The sequence below is a fragment of the Caloenas nicobarica genome, chromosome Z (assembly GCF_036013445.1).
Source record: "Caloenas nicobarica isolate bCalNic1 chromosome Z, bCalNic1.hap1, whole genome shotgun sequence".
Classification (NCBI taxonomy): domain Eukaryota; kingdom Metazoa; phylum Chordata; class Aves; order Columbiformes; family Columbidae; genus Caloenas; species Caloenas nicobarica.
This window is the reverse complement of record NC_088284.1, coordinates 54136587-54160748: the sequence shown is the minus strand read 5'-3', so window position 1 is coordinate 54160748 and position 24162 is coordinate 54136587. Positions and strand designations below refer to the sequence as shown.

Genomic DNA, 24162 nt, shown 5'->3' with positions numbered 1-24162 from the left:
CGTGACTCTTAATTGCATTTCTCCTTATCCAGCAAATGCGCTACTGTCGAAATATAAATATATTAACTCGGTCTTCTTGGGCAAAGCACTAATGAATGACACATGGGTGCTCCGATTCCTTCCATGTCATGTGCCCCACTCTACAGGCAGCTCTGTCTCCACGTGGCTGTAAACATGGACCCTGTCCCATCCTGGCCTTGCAGCTCACTTCTGACCTCCGTTTTGTCTTCTCTTCACAGTTGTGCAGCACATCAAGCGTCACAATATCGTTCTCAAAAGAGAACTGGGAGAAGGAGCCTTTGGGAAAGTTTTTCTGGCGGAATGCTATAACCTCTGTCCTGAGCAGGACAAGATCTTGGTGGCAGTGAAGGTAAAACAGTCTAGGGTTTCCGTTATTAATTCATGGTTGCAACTAATGCTATTTTATTTGTAAATGATAATGTTTGCCCATTCTGTAGCCCAGTGTAACTGCTCTGATATATGTGGAAGAGTTCACAAGGCTAATGGAGTGTTAAGAGAATGCGATATTTGATCTCGCTGTGGATTATAAAATGAGAGCTTGATTTCATAAGGAAAAGGGGTAAAATGGACTGTGTCACAAAGGGGCAAAATCTTTTATGATCTATCTGAAATATAATTAGTGAAAAATAATGTCTAGGTCATTAAAAATACATGTGACACATATGCATGTCTGAAAACATGATCTATTGCTAGCTAAGTGAATAGGTTATGTGTATAATTGCTAGTCAAAGAGAGCCTTTCTTTTTCAGGATTGTGCCATTCTCTTAGTCAGACATTGAAATTATTTGTGGGTAATTGTCATTAATGTTATAAAAAATTTGTGGATCATATTGTTATGTTGTGTTATATACTGGCTGTGTGGAACTCCAGAAGTCATGACATGTTAGACCTGGAGGAGTGATTCTTGATTACACAGCTCCTGTCAAGTCTCCCAAAATATAGTCCAGAGGATGAGGAAACTACAGGAAAACAGCCATAACCTTGGAGTTTCAAGTATACAGCATAATTCTCACATTTCCAGGGAGGGGGGCGGGGCGAGGAGAATAGGGAAATAAAGCATTTGTTTGGTTCTCCTAAAGGGCACAGGCTACATGGTGTGTTGGGAATCTACCACGGAATAAGAAGATCTGCAGCTTGGACACCAAACCTTCTTCACAGTACCAAGCCTTTTCATCTCCCAAAAAGAAAGGGCTGAGATTGATTGTCAACCTCAGCTACGGATGTAAGCTAGAAAACAATATCGGTGAAACTACACTCTTAAGAGTTTACAAAGTCTCTCTGGCAACAATCTCTTACCTCTGTCTGTGTTCTGCCAAAAGCTTAACAAGGTGTTCAGCATTTGAAGTGTCTCATTAAATGCAGGGGGGATACATGTTTAGAGTTTGGGTTGTGCCTAGGGATCAGAAAATAATTTTTTCTGACCAGTCACAATTAGGCAACCATGTGTACATTTTGGATCAAACCATACAATAAAAGAAATTGAGTAGATCATGTTTTTGAATTTGCAAACAAGAAACAGGGGTTTTGATCTGGCAGTGAGAGAACATGAAAGGAGATGGACTTGTAGAGAGCTTGCTTGCTCCATCAAAAATAACAGGTTTTTTGGGGCTTGCCAAGGTTACAAGCTTTTGATTCTTAGGAGTTGTTCAGTCATGTTGACTGGTAAGGAAAAATTAAACCCTGAAGGGATATATCATAGACAGGAGAAAGCAAGAGGTAGGAGATGACAGAACTAGATCTGAATGAATTTTCTATTGTATTTTGGTGAAGCTAGAGTGGAAATTGCCTTTCCTCTATCACTTCAGGGAACTGCTTGATAGCAAAATAAAAGTCTTTCCATTCACTTGCTCCCTTTCAAAGTCCTGACCAAATGGAGCCTAGCACTTCTGCCGCTAAGTGCTGCACTGTGCTTGTTCTCTGTTCCTCTTTCTCAGTGTAATTCACAAGGAAGGACATTCAGCCTTTAAAGGGACAGATGTCTCCATGGATTTAGATGACAAACCTATCAGTTTTCTGGACCAGTTGTCATACTATTTTTTTTTTCCACCAGATTCTGGGGACAGGTTGTACCCATTTTATGTTTCCTGCACTGCCTCTTGAAGATGTGACTCTAGCTGCTGTCAAAGAGTGAACTTTTTGGCAAAGTTTGCCATTAGGTTGGTCTCCATATAACTGAGGAGTTGGTTGTCTGGTGCTTCTCTCTTTCACCATGGTACCAACCGTAGCTCACAGGTATCCTTCAGTCACAGTGGAGGTCAAGTGATGGGACCTTGTAACAGCAGACCTGGATGTGAGCAGTGGAGGGCAGCTCCTCCTGGTACACAGCAAGGGCTTTAGAGAGTTTCTCTGCACTGACCAAAACCAGGACACAGTAACCTCTGTGAAATAGATTTGATGAGCCCAGTGGGAATGTGTACTTCGCGAGGAGCAGGGTGGTGCCAGGGGGAATTTGGCAGTGAGGAGGCATGATCTTACCTGCATGGCGTGAATCAGGGTGGCTGGTGGCCTTCGAGGGCTGCCTGTTCCTGCCGGTTGCTCAGCAACTATGTGCCTGGCCCTGAGCATCACTATCTGGTTCAACAGGCATCCTTCTCCTTTTCAGCTGGCTGGTATTGAAGTGCTGATGTTGCTGCAGCAAATTATTCAGGGCCTAAGAGGCCCAGAAAAATCTGGGAAGATACAAAATCAGGCTTTGCATAAACAACCAAAGTGCTTGAGCTTTTGCTTCTTGGAAGAGGAGAATCTGTTTCAATTTGTTTCAACCATCAGGCTTTTTTGGGGGAGCACTGATTGTTTGGAAATGCTCTCTGTGGGCCAAACCCTGTGAGCGGGGAGCTTAACCATGGGTTAAGCTGGTTGCATGGGCATTGTACTGCCCTTTCCCCCATGTGTGTTCGTACGTCTCATCAGTACACCATTTTTTGCAGACACGTTTAGAGAACAGAGGACGGAGGAAGGAAGGGTTATTGTTTCCTCGTAGTCCATTTTGCCATACCGCAGTGGTTGTTCGGGCCTGGATCAGTACTGTCTCCTCAAGGGTTGGATCCCCAGGCATAGTCTTCCACTGCAGGGTGGTCCAAAAAGATGGGCCCAATTTCAAAGCAGTGTGCCCCAAAATTGGGTCCGTCATTTTGAAACACCCTGGAGTTTAACCTGGCTGGAGGCGGAGGTGAGGGTGACTGTCAGGGCACAGGTTGACAGCTGCCTCTGGCTCCCCTGGGAGGCTGGAGGAAGATTTACTCTATCCTGCTCCAGGCTTGTGCTCACCTAGCAGACTGCTGTGTGCGTGAGGTGAAGAACATTTCCACATCATTCACAGAGGAAGACCAAAGGTTTCCAACACTTCAGGTCTTCAGAGAAGAGTCAAAACCACCCCTTCATTTCTTGAGGAAATATACCACTCAGATCTTGTATAGTGATGGGGAGTAGTAGTAAGGATTTCATAGGGGAAGGCTGAAACAGCATAAAGAACAGCTGTCATGGGCATTTCATTACCAAGTCACACAGATGCTGGTGACAGCCACATCCCCCTGCTCTTCCTCTGATGCTTCTATGAATGCAGTTCTGTGGTGTCAGGGTGGACTCAGGAACTGCTGGTTTGCACTTGCTGCAGAGCACGGGTCTGCAGAGACCAGATGGTCTGTGGATACTTGGGGAAGCACTCTGTGGAGGAGAATCAGTATGAAGCGGCAGTCTGGCTGTCATAAGGATGAACTCAGCAGATGTGGAGCTCCCATAACAGCCAGGGGATCCCTCTGTTGCCCAAGGCAGTGTGTCCCTACTCCTTAGCCGCTGGCCTGAGTGGCTGGAAAGTACATGCATGTGGTTATTTCTCAGTTCCTGCTTGAGCAAAACTCCTATCCATTGGTGAGAGTGCTTCATATGCCAAGCTTGGGCATACTTGTCAGTAGTGATAATAATAATGAATATGTCTTTTTCTGTATTTGTGCTCTTACAGTTTTGTCTTGGTTTCAATTTTTCTCCTGCACTGGGAAGAAGCTAAAGGCATTAGTCAATGTCATTTCTATGTAAATTCCACATACTCATTAATTTTTTCACTTTCCCGTCTCCTTCTTGCCTGACTGTGTCAGCTATCTCTCATGCATTGTGTCTATTTTGTGCACTGCATGAAATAATGAAAAGACAAGTTTGCAATGGTGGGTGACAAAAATTCAAGTTGCCTCGTGGTAGTAGAAACCCTGCCTGAGTTTTACCTAGGTTTTAGACCTTTCTGCATTTTGCTGTTTGACAGAAGATGTATAATTGGCATGGCAACTGCTCTGTCATATGATAATTTTGCTGTTTCTGTGAGATAAGCAGCATCTTCTGAAATATACAATATGCCATCCTCACAGGGCAAAGCTCTCGGCATTTTTACTGTCTTTCCAGGGAAAAAGCCTGCTGGAAAGAGTATCAGCCTATGCTTCTTCCTGTCAATTTTCTTCCAGGTTGCTATTATTTAAAAATGATTTCAATATGAATTGTTTTTCTAATTTTGTTGTTGACAAGAGTTACAGTCCAATTGCTTTATACATGAAACCACCAGAGGAACCTCAAGTGACAACAGAATTGTTCCCAGTGATTTCATTATGTAGCATAGATTGGACCGTGGGTTGGTGCCTGTATTGTGTTAAAGCATCATCCCAGAGCCAGAAAGTGTTGGAAGATATTTCAATTTCACTCCTCACTCGATTCACATGTGATTGTGCGGAGACCCTAGTGGGGAGTCAACCTGATACCCACCTTAGATGATACAGCTGTGTGTACTAATATATCATAGCTTATGAAGCAATATTCTCGTTGCATCATTATTGGTAAAACCTGTGGAAGAATGGTTCTGGGCCTGAGGACACATGAGACTCATAAGTGGGTCCTTCAGGGAAGGGACATCTGTGGCATGAGTGACTTCTGTTGCCTCCAGGATCCATAGAGCCTGAAATCCACAGGGAAATGTCCCTAAACTTGGTAGATGGCTACCCAGTCTGTTCTGCTCCTTGTCCCCTCATGGGGACCTTATTATGGTAGCTGTTCATTTTTCAATACCTGTGCTTGCAATTTCACAAGTAAAGCAAGTGTTTTGTCCAGCAGTCATCTTCTAGTCCCTTCTTTGCATGTGCATGTGTAATACTAGAAATGTGGACAGGATTGTCTCTGTTAAAAAAAGACCTTGAACGAACCCCGACTTCTGCAGCTAAAAACTGGGTTTGCTGGCAGAACGATTGCACAGTATCAACTTATTATGTGTCTGTTCTGATGAGTGTGGTTGGTCCCATGCTCTGTACATGAACTCAGGGTAGAAAATAAAGTGACTAGATGGCCAGGGAAAAGCTTCTTTAGTTAAAACAATGCCACTACTTTTGTGTCTCCCATCGTACTAAGTATACGTGTAGTTAAAATCCAGAGGTACAGAGCCCAGACATCAGTTTCTGCGAATAGTAATTTGTGAACATTGGTAATCTGCTGTCTTTCTCTTACTGTTTTGAAAATATTGACTTGGTATAGTGCAACTACCATACCTTTTGAAGGTAGAGCCTAGTAGTGGTTTGTTGTCAATTATAATAATTCCTCATTATAGTTGGGGTCAGAATTTGCTTTTTGTGGTGCATGAAAGTGTTTCCTTACTCACAAACTGTAGTTCTTAAGAAGAGATCCAAAACTGCCTATATGTGGCAGTTAAATTAGCATTATTTCATTATACAGCATTTAAACCTCCTATTTGATGTAGTGTTGATATATTTCCATCAAAATGAAAATAAGCAAGAGTTTAGAGCTGAATAAATTTTTAAAAAAATTGACACCATATATTTCTGATATGCATCTACTTCCTCTCCATCTATCATTTTAGGCTTGGTCCTACAGTTACTCATACATATGCTTAATCTTAGGCATGTGAGTAGATTTACTGAATTTCAAAGGAGTTTCTGGCTGAAGTTTTCAGTTTGTAGGTTCTGGTCCAGGGACATACCCTTGCATGAATCTACCTGATGTATAGCACACTACAGGAGTCAACACCAACAACAGTGATGTTAGTAAAACATAAAGAGTACATCTGCATTCCCACTAAGTATTTCAAGCAAGCAGAGTTCTAAGGAACTTATGAGAAAGGTAAATACCAGCAAGATACTAGGGTTTGCCTGAGATAAATGCTAAAGGTTATGAAACAGCTGTGTACTGGTATTATTTTTTTGAATAAGAGTAGTTTATCTGTTCAGTGTTTTGAAAACACCTGGTACAGTAAGATCATAAATATTCCTATACCCTCGTGGAAGAAAAATCATTGCTTGGGATAACGTGGCAGGAGAATGAAAATTGTACTGCCATTATTTAATTGCACTTAAACATCACATCTGCATTTCTAAGAAAGTTATTAAGAAACTACTTCCTCCATTCTTTATGCAGTAGAATGTCCTTATCTCACCCTTACAGTGCCATCCCACGTTTGCTATCTTTTGTGAACATCACCCCTTCCTTACATTTTCATTTTCTCTGCCAGACATTGAAGGATGCCAGTGACAATGCCCGCAAGGACTTCCACCGTGAGGCAGAGCTGCTAACTAACCTGCAACATGAGCACATCGTCAAGTTCTACGGTGTCTGTGTCGAGGGTGATCCGCTCATCATGGTCTTTGAGTATATGAAGCATGGAGATCTTAACAAATTCCTCAGGTAAATCCATGAACACATACTGTGCTGGAGAGGCAGAAGTGGGCAGAGAAGGTAGGTGTTACTGGTACTTAATGTCAAATTGACTACTACTGCTGGAAAATGCTGACACCTAGGAGTGCAAATCTATGCAATCCTTGTCTTTGTACTGGGATGTGGGCCTCATTGTTTCTTTTCCTATTTGGACATACCATTAAGTCAAGCCTTATGCTTTGCACCAAAGGAGTGGGAACCAAATAAATATTGTTTTCAGTATATTTCAGTATTTTCTGAAATGCTTGGTTATAAATCTTACAGTAGGAATTATTTTCTTGCAGGCTTTCTGGTAACACTTGGAAAGATCACACTCAACACCTATAGCTAACTGTAGGCGTCGAAGAGCTTCTGAAATCTAACCCCTTTTCTCTTCCCCCCTCTCAGTATTTTGGAAAGACTGCCATTAATCTCAAGCAAGAAAACTGTGAGCTATGGCAACTGCAGTGCAATGGAAAATGCTACATCTTAGGGTCCAGATTAGGACTTTATTTCATAAAGCTGCTCAGAAATGTGCATGGGAAATTGAAATTTGACAGTAAAGCCATCATAAATAAATAGATGATACCTAAGCTTCAGAGTAGTAGGTAACTTATGAACCAGGAATTTATGAACAGTGACCATGTATATGTGCCATTTCCACTAGCCTGCACTTGTTGACACAAAAATAAGCAGTTAAGAGACAGCTTTTGCTCCTGTGTAAGAAAACATTTGTATATGGGACTGTCCTTTCAAGGTGGTCTATGTGATTTTCATCAAAGGATATCACAAAGGCATTTTAATGTACTGATATCTCTCCTGTTGAAGATAATGAGGGGTGCCACCATTTTGGAAAGATATATGTGATAAAGCTGTAAAACAATAAAAAATTATGTCCCTTTAAATGAGTTCAGATTTTCGATCTGACTGAAGCGGCTAGTGACTGCTAGTGTCGCCATTTGTGCATTTTTGATAGCCTATATGGAATGAGTTTGTTATCTTTCTAATCTCCACTGAGCACATAGCCACACTGTAAAAGCAAATGACATCAACCAGCATCCTCCCTTGTTGGCAAGGCTGCCAAGTTTGGCAGGGAGACTGGGGCCTGAACTGGGGAAGCAGAGCAAAGACTGCTACTTTCCCAGACTGATTGTCTGTCTGGCAGAGGATTTGAGTATATTGTCAGAGCCACATCAGGGCATTTACGTTTGCCTGCTTGGACCTCTGCTGTGGATCAGGGAGAGCTTCAGTTTCCGAAGACGCCATCCCAGTACTTCTTCAGAACACTGACTTCCTACTAGAAGAAGCCAGATTGACAGCTGATAAGAAATAATTTCTTATTTCATAAGAAATAATTATTCTTTGATTCTTTTTGATTGGCCTTTTCCTACCCCCTACCTGTGATTTTGAATTATTGTACAGAAAGGTAGTTTAGCAGGCAGTATATTTCCTACTTTAGGTCTTCTCTTTTTTTTAAATTATTAATCAGACCTTGTCTTCAGAACATAAAATGATTATGCTGGGACAAGCTGTTAAACCCAAGCTCCCATTTGTCATTCCTCTCACATTTGCTGCAGCCTGTGCTGCAGATCAGAGGTTAGCTGAAAGCTGGCTCCAAGAACCTGTATTTCTTACACTGCAGCGCCACCAAAGGCTGCCGCGGAAAAATTAATCTGACATTTAACCCAAATGAGCCTTGCCATCTGCATGCAGCAAAAGGCAGTTTCAGGTTTAGGACTAAAGCGTCGAAATCATGCCTGCCCTGTGCTTGTTCTGGCTAGTGGAGGTGCATATGGGTCCAAAGAAATCTCTGTCAATGTTCCTGGCTGTTGCAGACACTGAGGAGTACCCCAGTGCACAGCCAGCACCAAGAGGACAAGCAAGGTGGATGGAGTGTTAAGAATAAGCCAGATTTCGTTGGATGCAGACCGTGTCCTCAAGAAAGCTAGCAAAAGATGAAGATTTCTCTGATTTATTGACTCAGAGCTTCTTGTCTGAGAGCAGTCATTTTAAAAATCCACGCAATTAAAAGGTACAGTGCTTTTCAATAGGAATTTGCAAGTGAGTCTTGGTTGGAGATTTCATATCCTCATGTTTATTGCCCCTCAACCCAGACAGTTGAATGGCTGCTTGTATGTACCCTGTGGCAGAGAGCTTCTTTGCCTGATACTGGATGCAGTCCCAGCAATGCTACACACCCTCCTTCGTTTCTTTCTCACATCTGTCACTTTGCTCATGAAGTTCCTCCCCTGAGGCAATTTTAATATCATATCTCTAATAGGTAGTGTCAGATTTGATCTCACAGATTGTGATTAATTGCAACTCTTTTCCAAACTCCTGTGCCCTTCCCTTAGGGACGAATTAAGGCCTCACCTCTATTGATTAGAAAGGTGATTCTCTGAAACTCCTCCTTGTAGGAAGGGAGGACTTTTGAGGGAAAATAAAAATCGGTTCTGGAATGTTTTTCAAAAAACATTTGAGGAGGGAAGAGGAGAGGTGGTCTCTGAGAATAAAAAAGGCTTCTGAAGGCCCAGAATACTGGAATTGATGGAAAGGGATATTCGGAATATTAAAAGGTATATCAAATGAGGAATGATTGCCAGATGACCTCATTAATTGCATAAGTAATGCTTAGTCTAAAGTGTTGTGCATGGGAATGTTTACATCTGTACCTTCATGATACTAGGATGTTACACATGTATACCAGAGCTAACATAGTTAATGTGAGTGGAACAGATGTGTTCCAGTACTTTGCTGGGCTTTCCAAATGCAAAACATCTCTCCTGTTGGAGCATATACACATTTCTCATTAATCAGTTGATTATTGCACCTTAGGGACTTGCTAGGTCTTAAAAATCTTGTATTTGTGAAGCTGTTCAGTTGTTCCAAATAGTGTGTGTTTTGTGTCCTCCTCCTGTTGCCAAAAATTCCCATTTCAGGCAGGACTTACTCTTGGTGATAAAATAAGAAAAAATGGTTTCCTGCTCGGCATTTGGGTAGGAAATTAGAAGTATAAATCTAAAATTGCTACCCTTGCTTCTCAGATGGCATCTCAGAAGGGAGTTAGCTCTTTTTCTTTAAAAAAAGATGGAAGGGTTAATGGCCTGTCTCCCTGTAGAAAACAAGGTATGCTGGTCATAGGAAAAGTGATGCTATGCATGCCACTTTATTGCCTTTCACTCTTATGGAATGATATGGTTTTCCTCAGTTACCAAACAGCTGCATTTGCCAGCCCTTCTCCAGAAAAGACTACTAAAAAAGAGCAGGAGAAAGTGGTGGTTTTGGACAGAGGAGTATTATTATGAATGCGTGTGCCTTATTTCCATGAGCAATATATCACCTGTTGTGTAATGATTTTCACACCACCTGTCTTCCACACAGTGAAGGAAAACAGTAAATGAAAAAGCCAAGATAAACATTTCCCCCTATTTCACCAATTAATTTGTAGCCCTCTTTGTAGCCCATATTTGAGCAAGTCAGTTGTGTGGTTGTAGGCTCACGAATGCCTTTCACCTCTTCAGCTTACAAGTGGCCTATCACTTAATGAGTTTGTATTTTGGTGTAGGGCACATGGACCAGATGCAGTACTGATGGCAGAAGGCAACCGTCCTGCTGAGCTGACCCAGTCCCAGATGCTTCACATTGCCCAGCAGATTGCAGCTGGCATGGTTTACCTGGCGTCCCAGCACTTTGTCCATCGGGATCTTGCTACCCGGAATTGCCTGGTTGGTGAGAACCTACTGGTGAAGATTGGGGATTTTGGGATGTCTAGAGACGTATACAGCACAGACTACTATAGGGTAAGTGAACTGCTGCAATTGGTAGTAACCCAGGTCTTGTTCAGTTGTCTTACCACGTTGATGTGACCGATTCTGCTTTTACGCTCAACTGTCTGTCCGTCAGGTAATTTAGAGGCTGGCATATGGAGAACCTGGATTTGAGTTACAAAGCTTTGGTAAATTTGGAGAGAGGTAATCAGATTAAGATTGGCATGTCCTGCTGTTTATATATGTTGGCTTTGTATCCTAATAATAAATCACAGCAAGGTCTTTTTCTCTGGGCAGAAATTCTGCATGTTTGCTTGGCTTTAGTGAAGAAGAAGCAGCAGCAGATAGAAAGAGCGGGTAATCAAATTTGGCCCAGCACTTCAAAGTTGTTAAAAAATGTTTGGCCTTATATATTGCTAAGATAAATAGGAATTGTAACTTTTGGGTATTGTGTAATATTTCAGTTTACTAGAGGAGGTCTAAGTACTGGACAGCAGCACTCGACCAGTTATTTTACTCAGGAAGAGACAAGCTGAGAAATTGTTACATACACAGCACCTAAAAGGCCGTCAGTAAGTTTTTCGTGCCTTAAGCCACATCTTTAGTCCTGCTGCTCGTGGTTGAGAAGTTTTTTTGTGGTAGGTAGGAGTACCCCACTGTGCTTGTTCATTCTGACCCAGTATGTTTTCCCTGAGCTTGGTTGCCATAAAATGATCTCCGAAGTTTGCAAAGGGCTTCCAGGGTCGCTGGAATAAATGGGACTGTGTACATTAGCTGCTGTTGTTGATGTTGTCTTGGTACTATTTGGCAAGTCATGTAGTTGACAGCATTTGCTGTTTGCTACCACGTTTGTAATTTCATGATTGGAACTGAAGCTATCAGGCATATGTGGCTAGGGAAAGGCAGCCCGTGGCCAAGCTGTTAGTTTATAAACCCTAGAGTTTATCCTGTAAGATAAGCCACTCAGCATCTTCACGCATATTTTCTGTATCTGCCTCTCACATAACTCGTTGCCAGTGAATCCCTTATAGATAAACAGGAGGCCTATCCCTTAGCCACCCAATGTGGACTGCCGTGTCCATAAAGGAGAGCATCACTTCAGCATCCGTGTTTGTAGAATGGCCAGAAAAAGATTGTCTCTACGTCTGACTGAGGCTGGACAGGGCAGAGGAAGCTACACACAAGAATTATTGTTGAGTGTTGTTTCACTTAATGTGAAGTAAGTCTTCTCTGTTCTTTGTCTTTTCTTTCGAAAGGCAAACCTAGTATTTAGTAAACATATAAGCCAGATTCCTCTTATACTATATTATTTGGGAAACTTGGCACTTCAAGCTATTTGGTCAATGTAAAACAAGCATGACTGCATTTCACAACTTGGAAAAATACACATAATGGTAATCACTGCCTGCATTTGTGTTTGAGAGGACACCAGTGAGCACCAAAGGCCAGTGTTTCTTGATTTTGTGTCTGAAGTATGAGCAATACCTGTTGGGACTGAAAGCATGTCTATGTTCTATACTTCAGTGAGACTGGATTTGTTTCCCATGTTCATCATTACAGTTAAGAATGAATGTCCATGCTTAACAGTAAGTGTTTGCAAAGGCCTTGGCAGTCAGAGGCAGCATTTTTCAACAGTAAACACTCTGCTTATTTTTGGAAAAAATTAATAACTGGCTGCTGCAGAAAAAATTACCAGCAAAAAGGGATGGAAACTAATTAATTATATGGGCTTTCTGAGGATGACAGGGGCCTGGTACAGGCGTATGATAGTGTATTGACCCTGGTGCCATCTTACCTGCTCATGTACTTCTTGGTTTAATCATTATGTCTTACATGTGAGCACTCAGGCAAAGCTACTACCCAATGAAGCACAAATTTAGAACAAGAGCGGGTGTTTAACGCAGGGGTTCACCAAAGGAAATTCTCAGTAACCCAGATGGTTCTTGGGTACCTCTCAAAGGACCTCATTCAATGGGTACACTGAATTTCTCTCTGCCTCTTATACAGAATCAGTTTCTCCTTTCTTTCTCTCTCTCTTCATCACTTTCTTTGAGGCCAAGGGAGGATCAGTGGGTTCCAGGGTATCACAAAGGAAAAGAGAGTAGTGTGAAGAGTGTGCAGTAATGGCTGTGAGAGAGGGAACAAATAAGGCAGAAAAAGTAAGTGTAGGGAGGTGTTAGTAAAAGTGTGAATGGAGAAGGAGGTAGACAAGTGTCAGAGGGGAAGAATGAAGATGTAAAGTAGCATGGCTCCATCCAAAATGATGGTATAAGCTTGCAGTGTGATGGACAGATATGAAACTTAAAGTTGGGTAGTCACTTGTTCTGCACAGAGAGAAAAACAAGAAGGACCGTTTCTCTGGCCCTCATGTTCCAGATGGCTTCTGGCTTTTGCAGAGGAGGGGCAGAGCCACAGCCTGCTGTACCACCATATTTCGATGTTAAAAGTTTGAAGTTACAGTTGAGCCTGTGAGGTTTTGGCCTGCCCTGCTTGGGCGTATGTGGGCTGGTCAGAAGCTGGTCAGCAAACAGTCAAGGCTATTGTTACTTTCCAGACAGTTGCCTGGAGAATTATATCCATGGCAGACCTAAGTAATGAAACTGTCCGTGATGACACTGGGGTGGCACTGACCTAATGTACCTAGTCGTTTATAGCAGGCCAAGTCTTGTCAACTGCTCAGGCTTAATCACATACATAGAAGCAATTCTTCCCCAACCTTGACAGCTTTATCTGATGCTCGTTGGAAGTATTTACATAGCTCCAAAAAGCTCTTCAAGAAATTGTTCACCGTTTTTGTTTATTAATACACTGGAATCATTTTTTTGGGATCCTACCACCCCATCAGGATGTTAGATTTGCCCAAGATGATTACTTATAGCTTGCTTCTGTAAGATAAGGATGATCCCCAGTCCTTATTCACTGTTAGATTGTTAATGACATTCTGCCCTGAATCAGCTTAGTTGGTAAAAGATGCTTCAAGGAAGAGGGGGAGAGAAATAACCCCTGGGCTGGGAACACATGTGATGCATGGCCCTTATTGCACAAGCTGTCCTTTTTTCTCCTCTGTTCTTCTTTCCTTTCTTTTTCATCAGGCAGGAATTGTGTGGGTGGGAGGAGCTCTGATGTACATGCTGGCATTCAGTGCAATAGCAATAGTTGTCAGTAGTCAGATAAGATGAACCCGGGGACATGAAGAATCTGCAGGGGCTTTTCTTACCCAGCACTGCTGTCCCCTCCAGGCCAAACTAAAACGACTGTCAAGTAATTAGTGTGGTTAGTTTGCCGAACAGCTCCAGCAACACTGCTGTACTGCAGTCCTTGTAGCACAGTGGATCATTTCACAAAGTTATTTACTTGTAGAGCTTCAGTCTCAGGTTCATTAGGGGCTTTGACTTGTTTTGTTTATGTCTGTTTTTTGTCCTTTGGACTTCCAGCCCACACAGGTCAGGGTTTCCCATCTTTCCCTCTGATGCCCAAGTAGTGTGACTCAGCAGCAGCTTTCAGTGGCTTAGAGTATCGACACTGAGGCATGGGAACAACTACTTTGCTAATATTTGTTCTTACACTCCGAGAGAGTATATCAGGCCCTTTTCAGGCTTCCAGTTCAGTTTTACAAGTGGTTGCTCAGTACTTGGTCTTACAATACTTTTCTGCATTTCTTTGTCATAAGCAAAAAGCTTAAAGGCAAAAAGAAAAAAAGGAAGGTCATCTCATCCCAGTACTTGGAAAAACTTAAAATATCCAGCCTGGTCAGCCAACTACAGGCTTGAGCCAAGATTTAGGATGAAACTCTGATCTCACTGGAGTAAGCAAGAGCTTTGCCATTAATTTCATTAGGACCAGAATTTCACCCTTCCACATTTTTATGTTTGTCCAGTGCAAGATAGAGATTATGTGTCTGATTTAGATTTATGGAGCTCAGTTGTGTAATCCCTATTTGCTTTTGTAGAACTTACTTGCCTTTATGCAACAGCACAAGGAACAGTGGAAAAACTAAGAACTCCTTTCCTCCACTAGTACAGACTGTGGAAGATCTGTCAAAAGACTGAGGCTATTGGTGAGGTTTCCATCTTCCTTTAGGACCAACTTGCCCCAAAGGAACAGAGAGGTTCATAAGTCACAAAATATTTTCCTCCACTTCTGCCACAGATGGGGCAGAAGAACCAAAGAAGGTGTGTTTCAGTATAAAGTCCAGTGAGCCCATTTCTCTTTAAAATCTTCTCCATATTTTGTACCATGTTTTGCTATTTGAAGAAAGCATAGCATGTAGGATTGGAAGAAGCAACATTGGTTCCTGAGCCCACACCTTCCACTGTTGCAGGGAGGCATGCAGCAGGTGTTAAGGGTAGGAGGAGCTCAAGAACCTCAGATCTCCTCAAGCCACATGGAAAACCCTAACACTCATTAACACTTTAGCCACTTCTGTGTAAGGCACTAAACCCCACAAAAATTCCAGTCTGCCAGGGCAAAAGAGGAAGCAATGTCAAGGATGTCAACAGTGTCCTAAGCCCCTAAAGAGAAAATCCATTTGGCAAAAATTCCTGAGAGATCTTAGGAAGTCAGTCACACGCGGCGCACAACAGGAGGTGACAGCAATCCCCATCAGTCTGTCTCGATGAGAATGACCTGAGCTGGCAAGGTGTATAACGCTATGAGTGCACAAGTCAGCTGCACCAGCCCATGGCTTTACTGGGGTTCAGTGATGCCCCTCAGAGCACATCTGGGCCTGTTGCCTCTCCTCAGTGCCTCAGAGCAGAGTGAGAAACAAAGTTGACCCAGAGTCAGATCAGCAAGAGGGGAAACAAAAATTCAAGTGACAAACACAAGTCCTAAATAAAGACTTTAGTTAAATAGATAAATACGGAACAGCCTGCAAAACACTGGCAGGATTCTTCTCAAATGTCTCTCAGGTATAGCACAAAAATGGATAGCAGCAGTCTTGTGTTTCCAGAGCTTGAATTTCTAACTCCTGGATCACCCCTGTCCTGTCACACAGCCCCTTCCATCAAAGTGGATGTTGCAAATAAGTAAGATCCTGCTTCCAGGGCTTTCCCCAGAAGGCTGCTCCAAAACCTCACTGTCCTAATGGCTGCAAATTTTATTCTTTATTGGCAACCTGAATTAACTCAAGACCAAAGAACAGCCACTTCATCATATTATTCTCCTCCTTTCCTAGCCTTTGCATGTCAAGTGTATTTAGAAGTATTCCTGTCCCCTCCCAGACTGTTTTGGAGTGTTAAAAAATGCCCGCTGTCAGGACAAAAGGTTCTTCATTTTTCTTGTCCTCATAGTAGCCTTCTCCCATGACTTTCAGTGTGTGAAACAGCAGTTCCGGTGTCTCTTTGTGGTACAGACTTCACTAGGACTGTGAGCACTGTTTTCCAAATGAGATTTTGCCTGTTCTTGGATCAGAGGTACTTGCCGGTCTCTTACTAAAACAGACTGCACGGTACATCCTAGACTTGCATAGCCTGTGTCATTGGCACACAGTCACTGTATTGTCAAACAGTGCCCTGGGCCACTCTCATCTTCCACTCCTTCCAAATGAAAAACATCCCCTTTTTCTGAAGTTTTTGGTTTCAGTCCCTCAGTGAATGACTTTGCAGTTCATACTGGCACATTTTGTACCTCTAGTGCTTGAGAAAGTCTGTTGTCTCTCTTTTGTTTTTAGCTTCTTTGGAGGCTGCTTTTTAAAAAAATTAAAATTCAGGTCTTGTCCAATTTGGTGGTGAGTAAAGAACTAAAGGAACACAATCATGGTACCAAAAAGTAAACAGCTGAGGGAATGAGAAAGATTTGTAAGAAAGACTCCTAGATTTTTGTAGCTTTGTTTCTCACTGTTTTGTTTCTCGATAATTTCTATTTAATGTTAAGTGAGTATTTTGGGAAATGATGTCTTTTTAAAACATAGAGATCCATGTGCTTTCAGTTAAGATGTGAAAAGTTATGACACTTCTTCAGCCCCCAGGAATACTTCCAGAAAAACTAAGGATTACACAATTTGATACTCCAGGCCAATTTAAAAAATACCCAGCTTTCAGACCTTCTCTCTACTGAAAAAGGTCAAAAACCCTTTTGAGAAAGCATTTTGACACTTGGGAGTATTATAGTTCTCAGCAAACAGTCCCAATTCTGATCTCTGCTGTTGCTTAGCAAAGCCAGAGTAGCAGTTTGAAGACAGCGAGACAACATTAGTATTAGAGTAGTGAAATCGCGAAGAGCAGCTTGCCTGCTAGGCACAAGCCTTCCTTCAAGTGTGCACCTAATATTGTAGCTTGCTGTATTTCTGTCACCTGTATAATATACATTTCTGGTGACTCTCTGTGTGTAACATTTGCTAAAAGATAGTGCTAGTAAAATAATCACCAGAGAGTGATCTGTCTTAAGCTATTTCTAGTACCAAATGCCTGTTGGCAACAAGAATTAATACATGACAACATGGAGCTAAAAAAAAAAAAAAGACTGGTTTATCATTATTTGGGCTGTAACTAGCCAGGCAAGCACCACGATACAAATGTTTACAGTAAGGAACAAGTGTCTGTCTCTTCTGAAGGGGCAAGAGCAGCAAACACCTGCAGGTCTCAGCTGTCACTACAGAGATGAATACCTGTGTGGGGGAGTTTGGAGGAGGCTGCACTAAAGAAAACAAGAAAGAGTTACTGAGAAGTCAAGCAGCTTGTCAAGGCATCCTCGTAGGTGTGTGTATTGAATTGTCACAGTTTGAAGGCACAGTTTGAAGGCTTTTTATTAGCTGCTATTTTTGCATCCATTGCTCAAAAGGAAATTATCTGCTTCCCTACATGGACTTCTCGGCTCTCCTCCTCCGTCAGAGGCTCATTGCATCATGTGTAGTGCTGGGGAGGACAGAGGGTTCCAGCAGCCCTGGAGGACACGCACAGATGATTTCATGAAACTGGAAACAATGCAGGAAATAATGGGCCAGATAGAGAGAGGTAAATCCAAACTAGCTGCCTTGAACTCTGAATTTAAAATAAAACAATTACAAGAAGAATTAGGCCTAATGATTTTAGAGAGCATTTTGGAGCTTCCTAAAGGACACCACAATGTCAGCATTTAGAAACTTGTACACATCAGGACATGGTGTTATCCTGATGCTAAAGTATTAGCAGCATGGCTTGTTGCCTGTTACTACTTGCCCGTGCCAGAGTATATTCTGTTGTGTGCAGAAAGCATGCTCTTTCTGCAGCTCCTAATTACACATCCCTGACTGCTGGAGTTTTGTCTGGAATTGCAGTTTTCTCACTTGCTCAGTTCTACACAGAGAGGCCAAATTCAGCTTTGTCTCAAGCAAGTACGGTCCCAACATTTTCAGCCTGGCTAAAGGTGTAGTCACTTCCCAAGTGAAGTTCCCTCATCATCTTCACACCAGGGTCATTGGTCTTACTTATAGTTCTGATTCCATCTGTTTTCACAGATACACATCTTAAGACAGGAGTCCAAAAAATTTTTCCATATTAGTGCTAGGAGAAGGAACATCACAGGTCCAGCCATGTATAATGTGCTACATTTAACAGTGAGTTCTTACTAAAATCCATCTTGCAGGGTTAATGACAAGACGGTACTATGGAAAATAAGATTTTTAACTGGGAGGCTGTGACATACTTTGTTTTGCCATGTTTATAGAATGCCTCCTCTCATGTGAAATGTGCAAGTGGGAATCCAGCTCCGTGGCTTCTGGAGCACATTCTCCTTAAGTCTATGAGAACAAAGAGTGTAGAAAGCGCAGAAACAGAAAAATGTAATGACTAGGTTGACAAATGGACATGATTAAAAGACAAAGTAGAGCAGAGTGACCTTGCTTCTGTGACCAGTTACTTGATTACCCATGGAATTTGGGCGTCTAATTATTCCTTTGTAAATCCACCCCCACTAGATTTACACCAGAGTGGTTCTCATGCAGGGTGTCAAGAAATAGGTTCATGTTAAGAAAATAAGGTCAGCCACAAAGCAGCACCTAGAAAGAGAAGCCAAGAAATGCAGAAATCCTATTGAACAACACTACAGCTAAAAGCTTCAAATGTATGTCAATCAAAAACTTAAGGTGTTTGGAAATTTTCAAGTGGTAATTCTCATTCTGTTTGATTCTGTTAAAAGCTTTGAGAATTTACTGTCTATTTGGTCCCATTTCAGTCGTAAAGCAGAAATTATGATTTTCAAATGGTTGGAAATTTTGAGTTTCCCACCCCATTTTTAAAGTGTTTTGATGGTGTCGTTTTCAACAGGGTTACTCCCACTGTATGCAGTTGGTGAGAGCCTTAGGATCCATTTGCATGCCTATAGAATAGCAGGAAGTTTACACAGTCAGCAGCACTGGTGGCTGACACAAGCTTTTCTGCTAACGGGCTCTTAGCACAGATGTTCATTAACTTAAAAAGTCCTTTTAAAATTATATATACAAAACTGAATCATTCTCAAAAATAACCATGCATATGGATATAAATTGCAGGAAAGCAATGATTCACACATTGAAATTAGCTTTATGAGCTGCAATTTGGAGATCTTTGCATAACTGATCAAAATCAGCTCATTCCATTAAGTAGCAGCACAGCCCTACAGAGCCATTTTTGCAGGTGCTGAAATGATTTGACCGCTGTTTAGATGTTTAGCACATAAGAGGGCCGTGTCCTCAATCCCAACTCTGTTCACAATTTGCTGGACTGTAGTTTGAATATCAGTGGAGGCTTTTTCTGTTGACTTTACTAGAGCCAATGTTTTGTCCAGGGACTTAGAAAGTGCAAAGTTTACAGGCAACATTTTGTAGAGACCAGACTCAGAACAGCAAGAGAAATGATGACATGATTTCTCTAGTTTTTCTTCCCAAGCCAGGTCTTTGTGCAGACCATTAATGCTATTTAGTAATTATGAGGAGGAACCATGTGTAAATATCTGGAGAGAGAGACACTGTACTGTAATGCTACAGATTGTCACTTTTGACAGGAAATCTGCAAAGCAAATGACAGAACTCCAAAGGTTAGCAGCTGAAGCTGTTGACTTTGTGATGTGCGATGTGCACAGTGTGAGGAAAAGATGATGTGGGAACAAAATGGGAAGAAGACTTCTGGGATCACTGTGACCACAGTCAGAAACTGGAGCGGCAGCTCCCGGCTGCTGCAGAACACTGGTGCCCCTTGTGCGACCGCGTCGCTGCCCCCACTGGTGGTGGGGACAGCACAGAAAGGACATCCAGAGGGAGCAGGGCTAAATGGGAGTTCTCCTTTGAGGACTGGTCACAGAACCGGCTCCCAGCAAAGTCTTTGCAGGCTTCCAGCTGGAAGGTGTTCTTATGCAAATGGATTCTTTCCTTGCAATAAGGAAAGCAGTTGCTAGGCAGTTTTCCTAAATATGCATTTTTTTCCCTGGGCCCAAAGAACAATGGGCACTCTTGGCTTGCAGAACTCAGGAAGCACAGAAAGGAAGAACTAGGCAATTAGACTGTGAAGTGCTGTGTGTAACGGGATGGATCGAGAGGACAGCATCAGCTGGTAATAGATCAGAGCCTACAAATCTGGCGCTGCGGATTTGGTGCGGGCACAGCAAAGAGCTACTGGTGGTGAGTGGAAATAGGGAGCAAAGGAGGCAGTGTGTGATACTGCAGGTCATTCAGACCTTCACTGTTCTCCGTGTCCTTCAGCTGTCTGATGGAGCACCTGACCAGCCAGGCAGCTTGCGTGTGTCCACTCCAATAGGAAGGGGAAGGGAAGTCATTAGCAAAGACTTGGGTCAATATGAACGTGTTGGCACCAGTTACAGAGAACATGGACATGCTTTAGCTTACCTGTGGAGCTGTAACTCCTACGCCTTTGTGAAGACTTTTCAATATCAGACATTATGAACAGTACTGAAGTTTTTGACAAGTTGTCAGGAACAGTTCTCTGAGCTTCCCAAAAGGTGAGGACCCTAGAATAGAGGTGACTTTGCTTCTTACAGACTCAAGAACTTTGTAATTAGACTTCAGAGATAACTTGGCTTTGGATTATATATATATATGTTATAGTCTTACATAAAATGGAGCCAAAACACTTAGAAAATGCTGTCAAGCTTCTCTCCATGGCCTAACTTTAGGAAGAAATGAAGGCCTGATCTCAGGTGAGTGAGGGCATATGCATCTGACATCAAGGACAGATTAAAAAAATTAGAAAAGTTTGTGGTGCCTCAAATTCTTCTACTTCCATCAGGCAGGTAAACGAATCTGCAGAAGAAAAGCCTCATAAGTGGGAAGTAACTTTATTCTTCCCAATGTACTGAAAAGCTTTCTAGAAACATACCTGGCTTAAAACCCTTGAATTTACTTTCAGAAGTTACTGTTTATTTGTCCCTTAGCACTATCCTTGAAAAGCTGCTGTCCGGCCCTTGAGGATTTGAAGGACTTACATTAAATTTGGTATACAGTCAGTTCCTACCTCTCTTCTCCAGTTCATCTCATCCAGGGCTTGATATTGCAATAGTGATGTCTCATGTCTTCAGTTGGTGAGCAGAGTCAGTCGGACCCATTGAAATGCTCAGAGGTACCAAACCTGAGAGGCGATGCAAGTTAGGTTTTGAAACTATCACCTTATTTAGTCTTATATATTTGCGTTGTTCTCCGGTGAGACATTTATGTTTATCGTAAGTTTAACACATTGAGTAGATGAGCCTTAGCTTAAAGCCTACGGAAGCATAATGTTGCTCAGGTTACATCTTTGGTCTTCGATCAATATAGTTAGCTTTTAAATTGTATTTTAACTTCTTATTTGACCTGGAATAATGATGCTTTTAATTTGCTGTGACATTTTTTTCCTTTGTGTTAATTATGAGGGAAAACTCTTTGAGTTTGATTATGTTCATGGAGCTACATTCCCGTATGCATTATATGACCAGGAACTCTGCAAAATTGTTTGAAATGGATCCAAATGGTTAGCAAAACATATGAAACCAGAATGTTTTCAGAGATTAATTTTACTTGTGAGGAATTTACCTAAACCTTATTCAGAGTTGAGTCATGAAGAACAGTAAGGTGGTAGGTGCCAGGTCAGAGAGGCAACTCATGAATGGTCAGCAAGGATTTTCAGAATCTGTATCCTTGCTGATGTAGATGAGACCAAACCATTATCAGCAACATTACAGAAAATACTCTTTTTCCACACCAGGAATTCTACAACATTTCTAGCCTATACAATTTTTATAGAAGACAGAAAGACACTCGTAGATATTCAAAGAACAAAAACTTGTCTGACTTCCAGACTAAGCAAACTGGCATTGACATCACTGGGGACAGGTTTTTTACCTTTGTCCTTATTAACTGCAAGTTTTTAATGGCTCGACTTCTGTTCTAAAGGGTTTCACCCTTCTATCTAAAGGGTGAAAAAAGATGACATCAGCCTGTGATCCAATCCTTGCATGCCACACTATGAAGCAAACAAATGTTTTACTGGAAATGTAAGTTGGGTTTCTTTTCAACTGATATGTAAAACGTGATGCAGTCTGAGCTTCTCTTAGGAGATTATTTTATAACACCACTTAGTCCATTCCAAGGTGTGTGTGTGAAGGGAGTCCTTCAAATTATTTTATGACCTGCAAGATTATGTCTCTATGAATTTGGATTTAATTGTGTACACAGAAGGGAAGAAATCTTATCAGGGCAAATACATCACACTCATTTTCTTTCTCTTTTTCTTTTAAATTTTCTTTTTCTTTTTTTTTTTTTGGTGTTAGAATTTTAGGAAGATAACGAACTGTTCATTAAACATATCACCAGATACCCTTTGATAACACATCAGTGTTGCAATTGTTTCACTGCCAGTATAAATACAGGGCGGGTGGCGGCGGGGAGAAGACAACATGAATGACAGACATAATGATTACGAATCATTTGTCCTAATGCTTTTATCATCTGCCTTCCCCATACTGCCTCAGTCCAATTGCACAAAATAAGAATGTGATGTTATCTGGAGAACATAGATTCTTTCCAGATTGATTTACCAGATGCCTGTCACCACCAAGTCACTTTGAAAGACTAGCTGATAGGCTGGGCTCTTTGCAACTTACTGCTTTGCATGCAGTCCTTTTGCAGCTGATTGTGCTGCCAACGTTATTTTCTGACAGTGAGATTTAGTGCAGCATAGCTGGCTGGCAGCATCCTTGTAGGAGATTTTTCTTGCTTGTGAGCTAAGCGAAGGGCAGGGTCCTGCATTCTTGGCAGCCTGTCATATGCATGAGCTGTTTGTTTTTTGGATTCAGCAAGCAGAGTTTTAAATCATCTTTAGCAAAACAAGACACGGAGAAAAAAGAGAGATCAAAATAGAGATGAATATTTCATGTCATAATTTTGGCAGCATGTCTCGTCTTGTCTTCTACATTGAAAGCAGCAACGAAAATGAGAATTTTGCAGTTTTCAGTCAAGTGACTTCTCATGCTCCTTGAGTACCTTCAGGTATTCTAGAACTGGTCTCTCATGCCATATCAGCCATTTTTTAGAGAAAACAATCTAATGTTGAGTACTTGTGTGGGAAAAGTATTAAAATAAAGCACAATGTCAATACATAGTGAGTGGAATGTGCCCCTCAGCAGAAAGCCGATAGATACTACTTGAATCTACAAAATAGGGCTTATATATTTTTTAAGATATACAGGCCCAATATTGCCATTTTCTGCAGAGAGGAATTCTGTCGAAAGTGATCAGAAGATCCATCTTATAGAACTCCTACCCATTCACATAGACACACACAGTTGTGATTTTTTTTACATCAGTCATGCTTGGAGGAACATACAGTTTTGACCAACAAATGTTTCCATGGCAGTTTGGAGAGGGACTAAATGGTGGGTTTGGAGATGAGCCAGTTTGTGTATGCCTGCGTATTATGCAAGATTAACCTTCTTGTTTTCTGTCCTGATCAGCTTTAGTTACTAGAATAAAACACTAAATAGAAAAAGAGGAAACCAAAGGCTATGCTGCACTACACAGAGTAAGAAGTCCTTTGAATACAGCTTTAAGCACTGCAAAAATGGCATAAACTAGGAAATACAAAGGGGTTTCACAGAGAGGCTTGTACAGCTCCACTGTACAATGTGAAACTGAAGGTATGTCTAGTCTGGAGGCACTGCTAGCTCTCAAACTTTGACGTGAGATTGATGGAGACTGCAAAACTATTCAGAAGCAGAGCAAATACTCCTTTTCTGGGACATACACTTCTCTGCCTGTGCTACTCACAAAGTCTAAGCTGACTGCTTTATATGTTCTCAGTCATGTCAGAGGTATGGAAAACAGAATTATGTCAATTGACACAATTAATCAGGAAAAAATGTAAATAATGCTTCTTTTATAGTTATTCCTTTTAATCTGGCAGTATTTTACAATATCTTAATAGATGTCTTTAAGATAAAAGGCAGCAAAAATAGAAAACAAAAAAGGAATACATCTTGATCTGTTTAGCCTTCAGGTTACATAAATTAGGCAATTACTGTGCATCTGTAGTTGAATAATTTCCTATTGTAAGTAAAGCTCACAGGGGCAGTAAGCCTAAAACCTGCCTGGGATTCTCAGAACTCCTGGCTTTGGAATAATTGTGACCTCAACATACTGGGAGTACCTGTTTTCTTACTCTCCTGCTACTGCTGTTTCAGAGGGTCAACTCTGAGAAATGGAGGGAACTACTTTTTAGGATCAACTTAAGTATTGGGAAAATGTGGATTTTCCTTAAAT

At 41.6% G+C, this 24162-nt stretch overlaps 1 protein-coding gene across 3 annotated transcripts in view; it reads left to right on the top strand.

The window, feature by feature from the left end:
• NTRK2 (neurotrophic receptor tyrosine kinase 2) overlaps positions 1–24162 on the top strand; it is a 201300-nt gene that overhangs the window by 150286 nt on the left and 26852 nt on the right. For all 3 annotated transcript variants that reach the window (XM_065655716.1, XM_065655720.1, XM_065655715.1), the window contains 3 exons: positions 240–370; positions 6515–6687; positions 10262–10496. In XM_065655716.1, coding sequence (XP_065511788.1) covers positions 240–370; positions 6515–6687; positions 10262–10496 — 539 coding nt within the window. The remainder of the gene's footprint in view (positions 1–239; positions 371–6514; positions 6688–10261; positions 10497–24162) is intronic.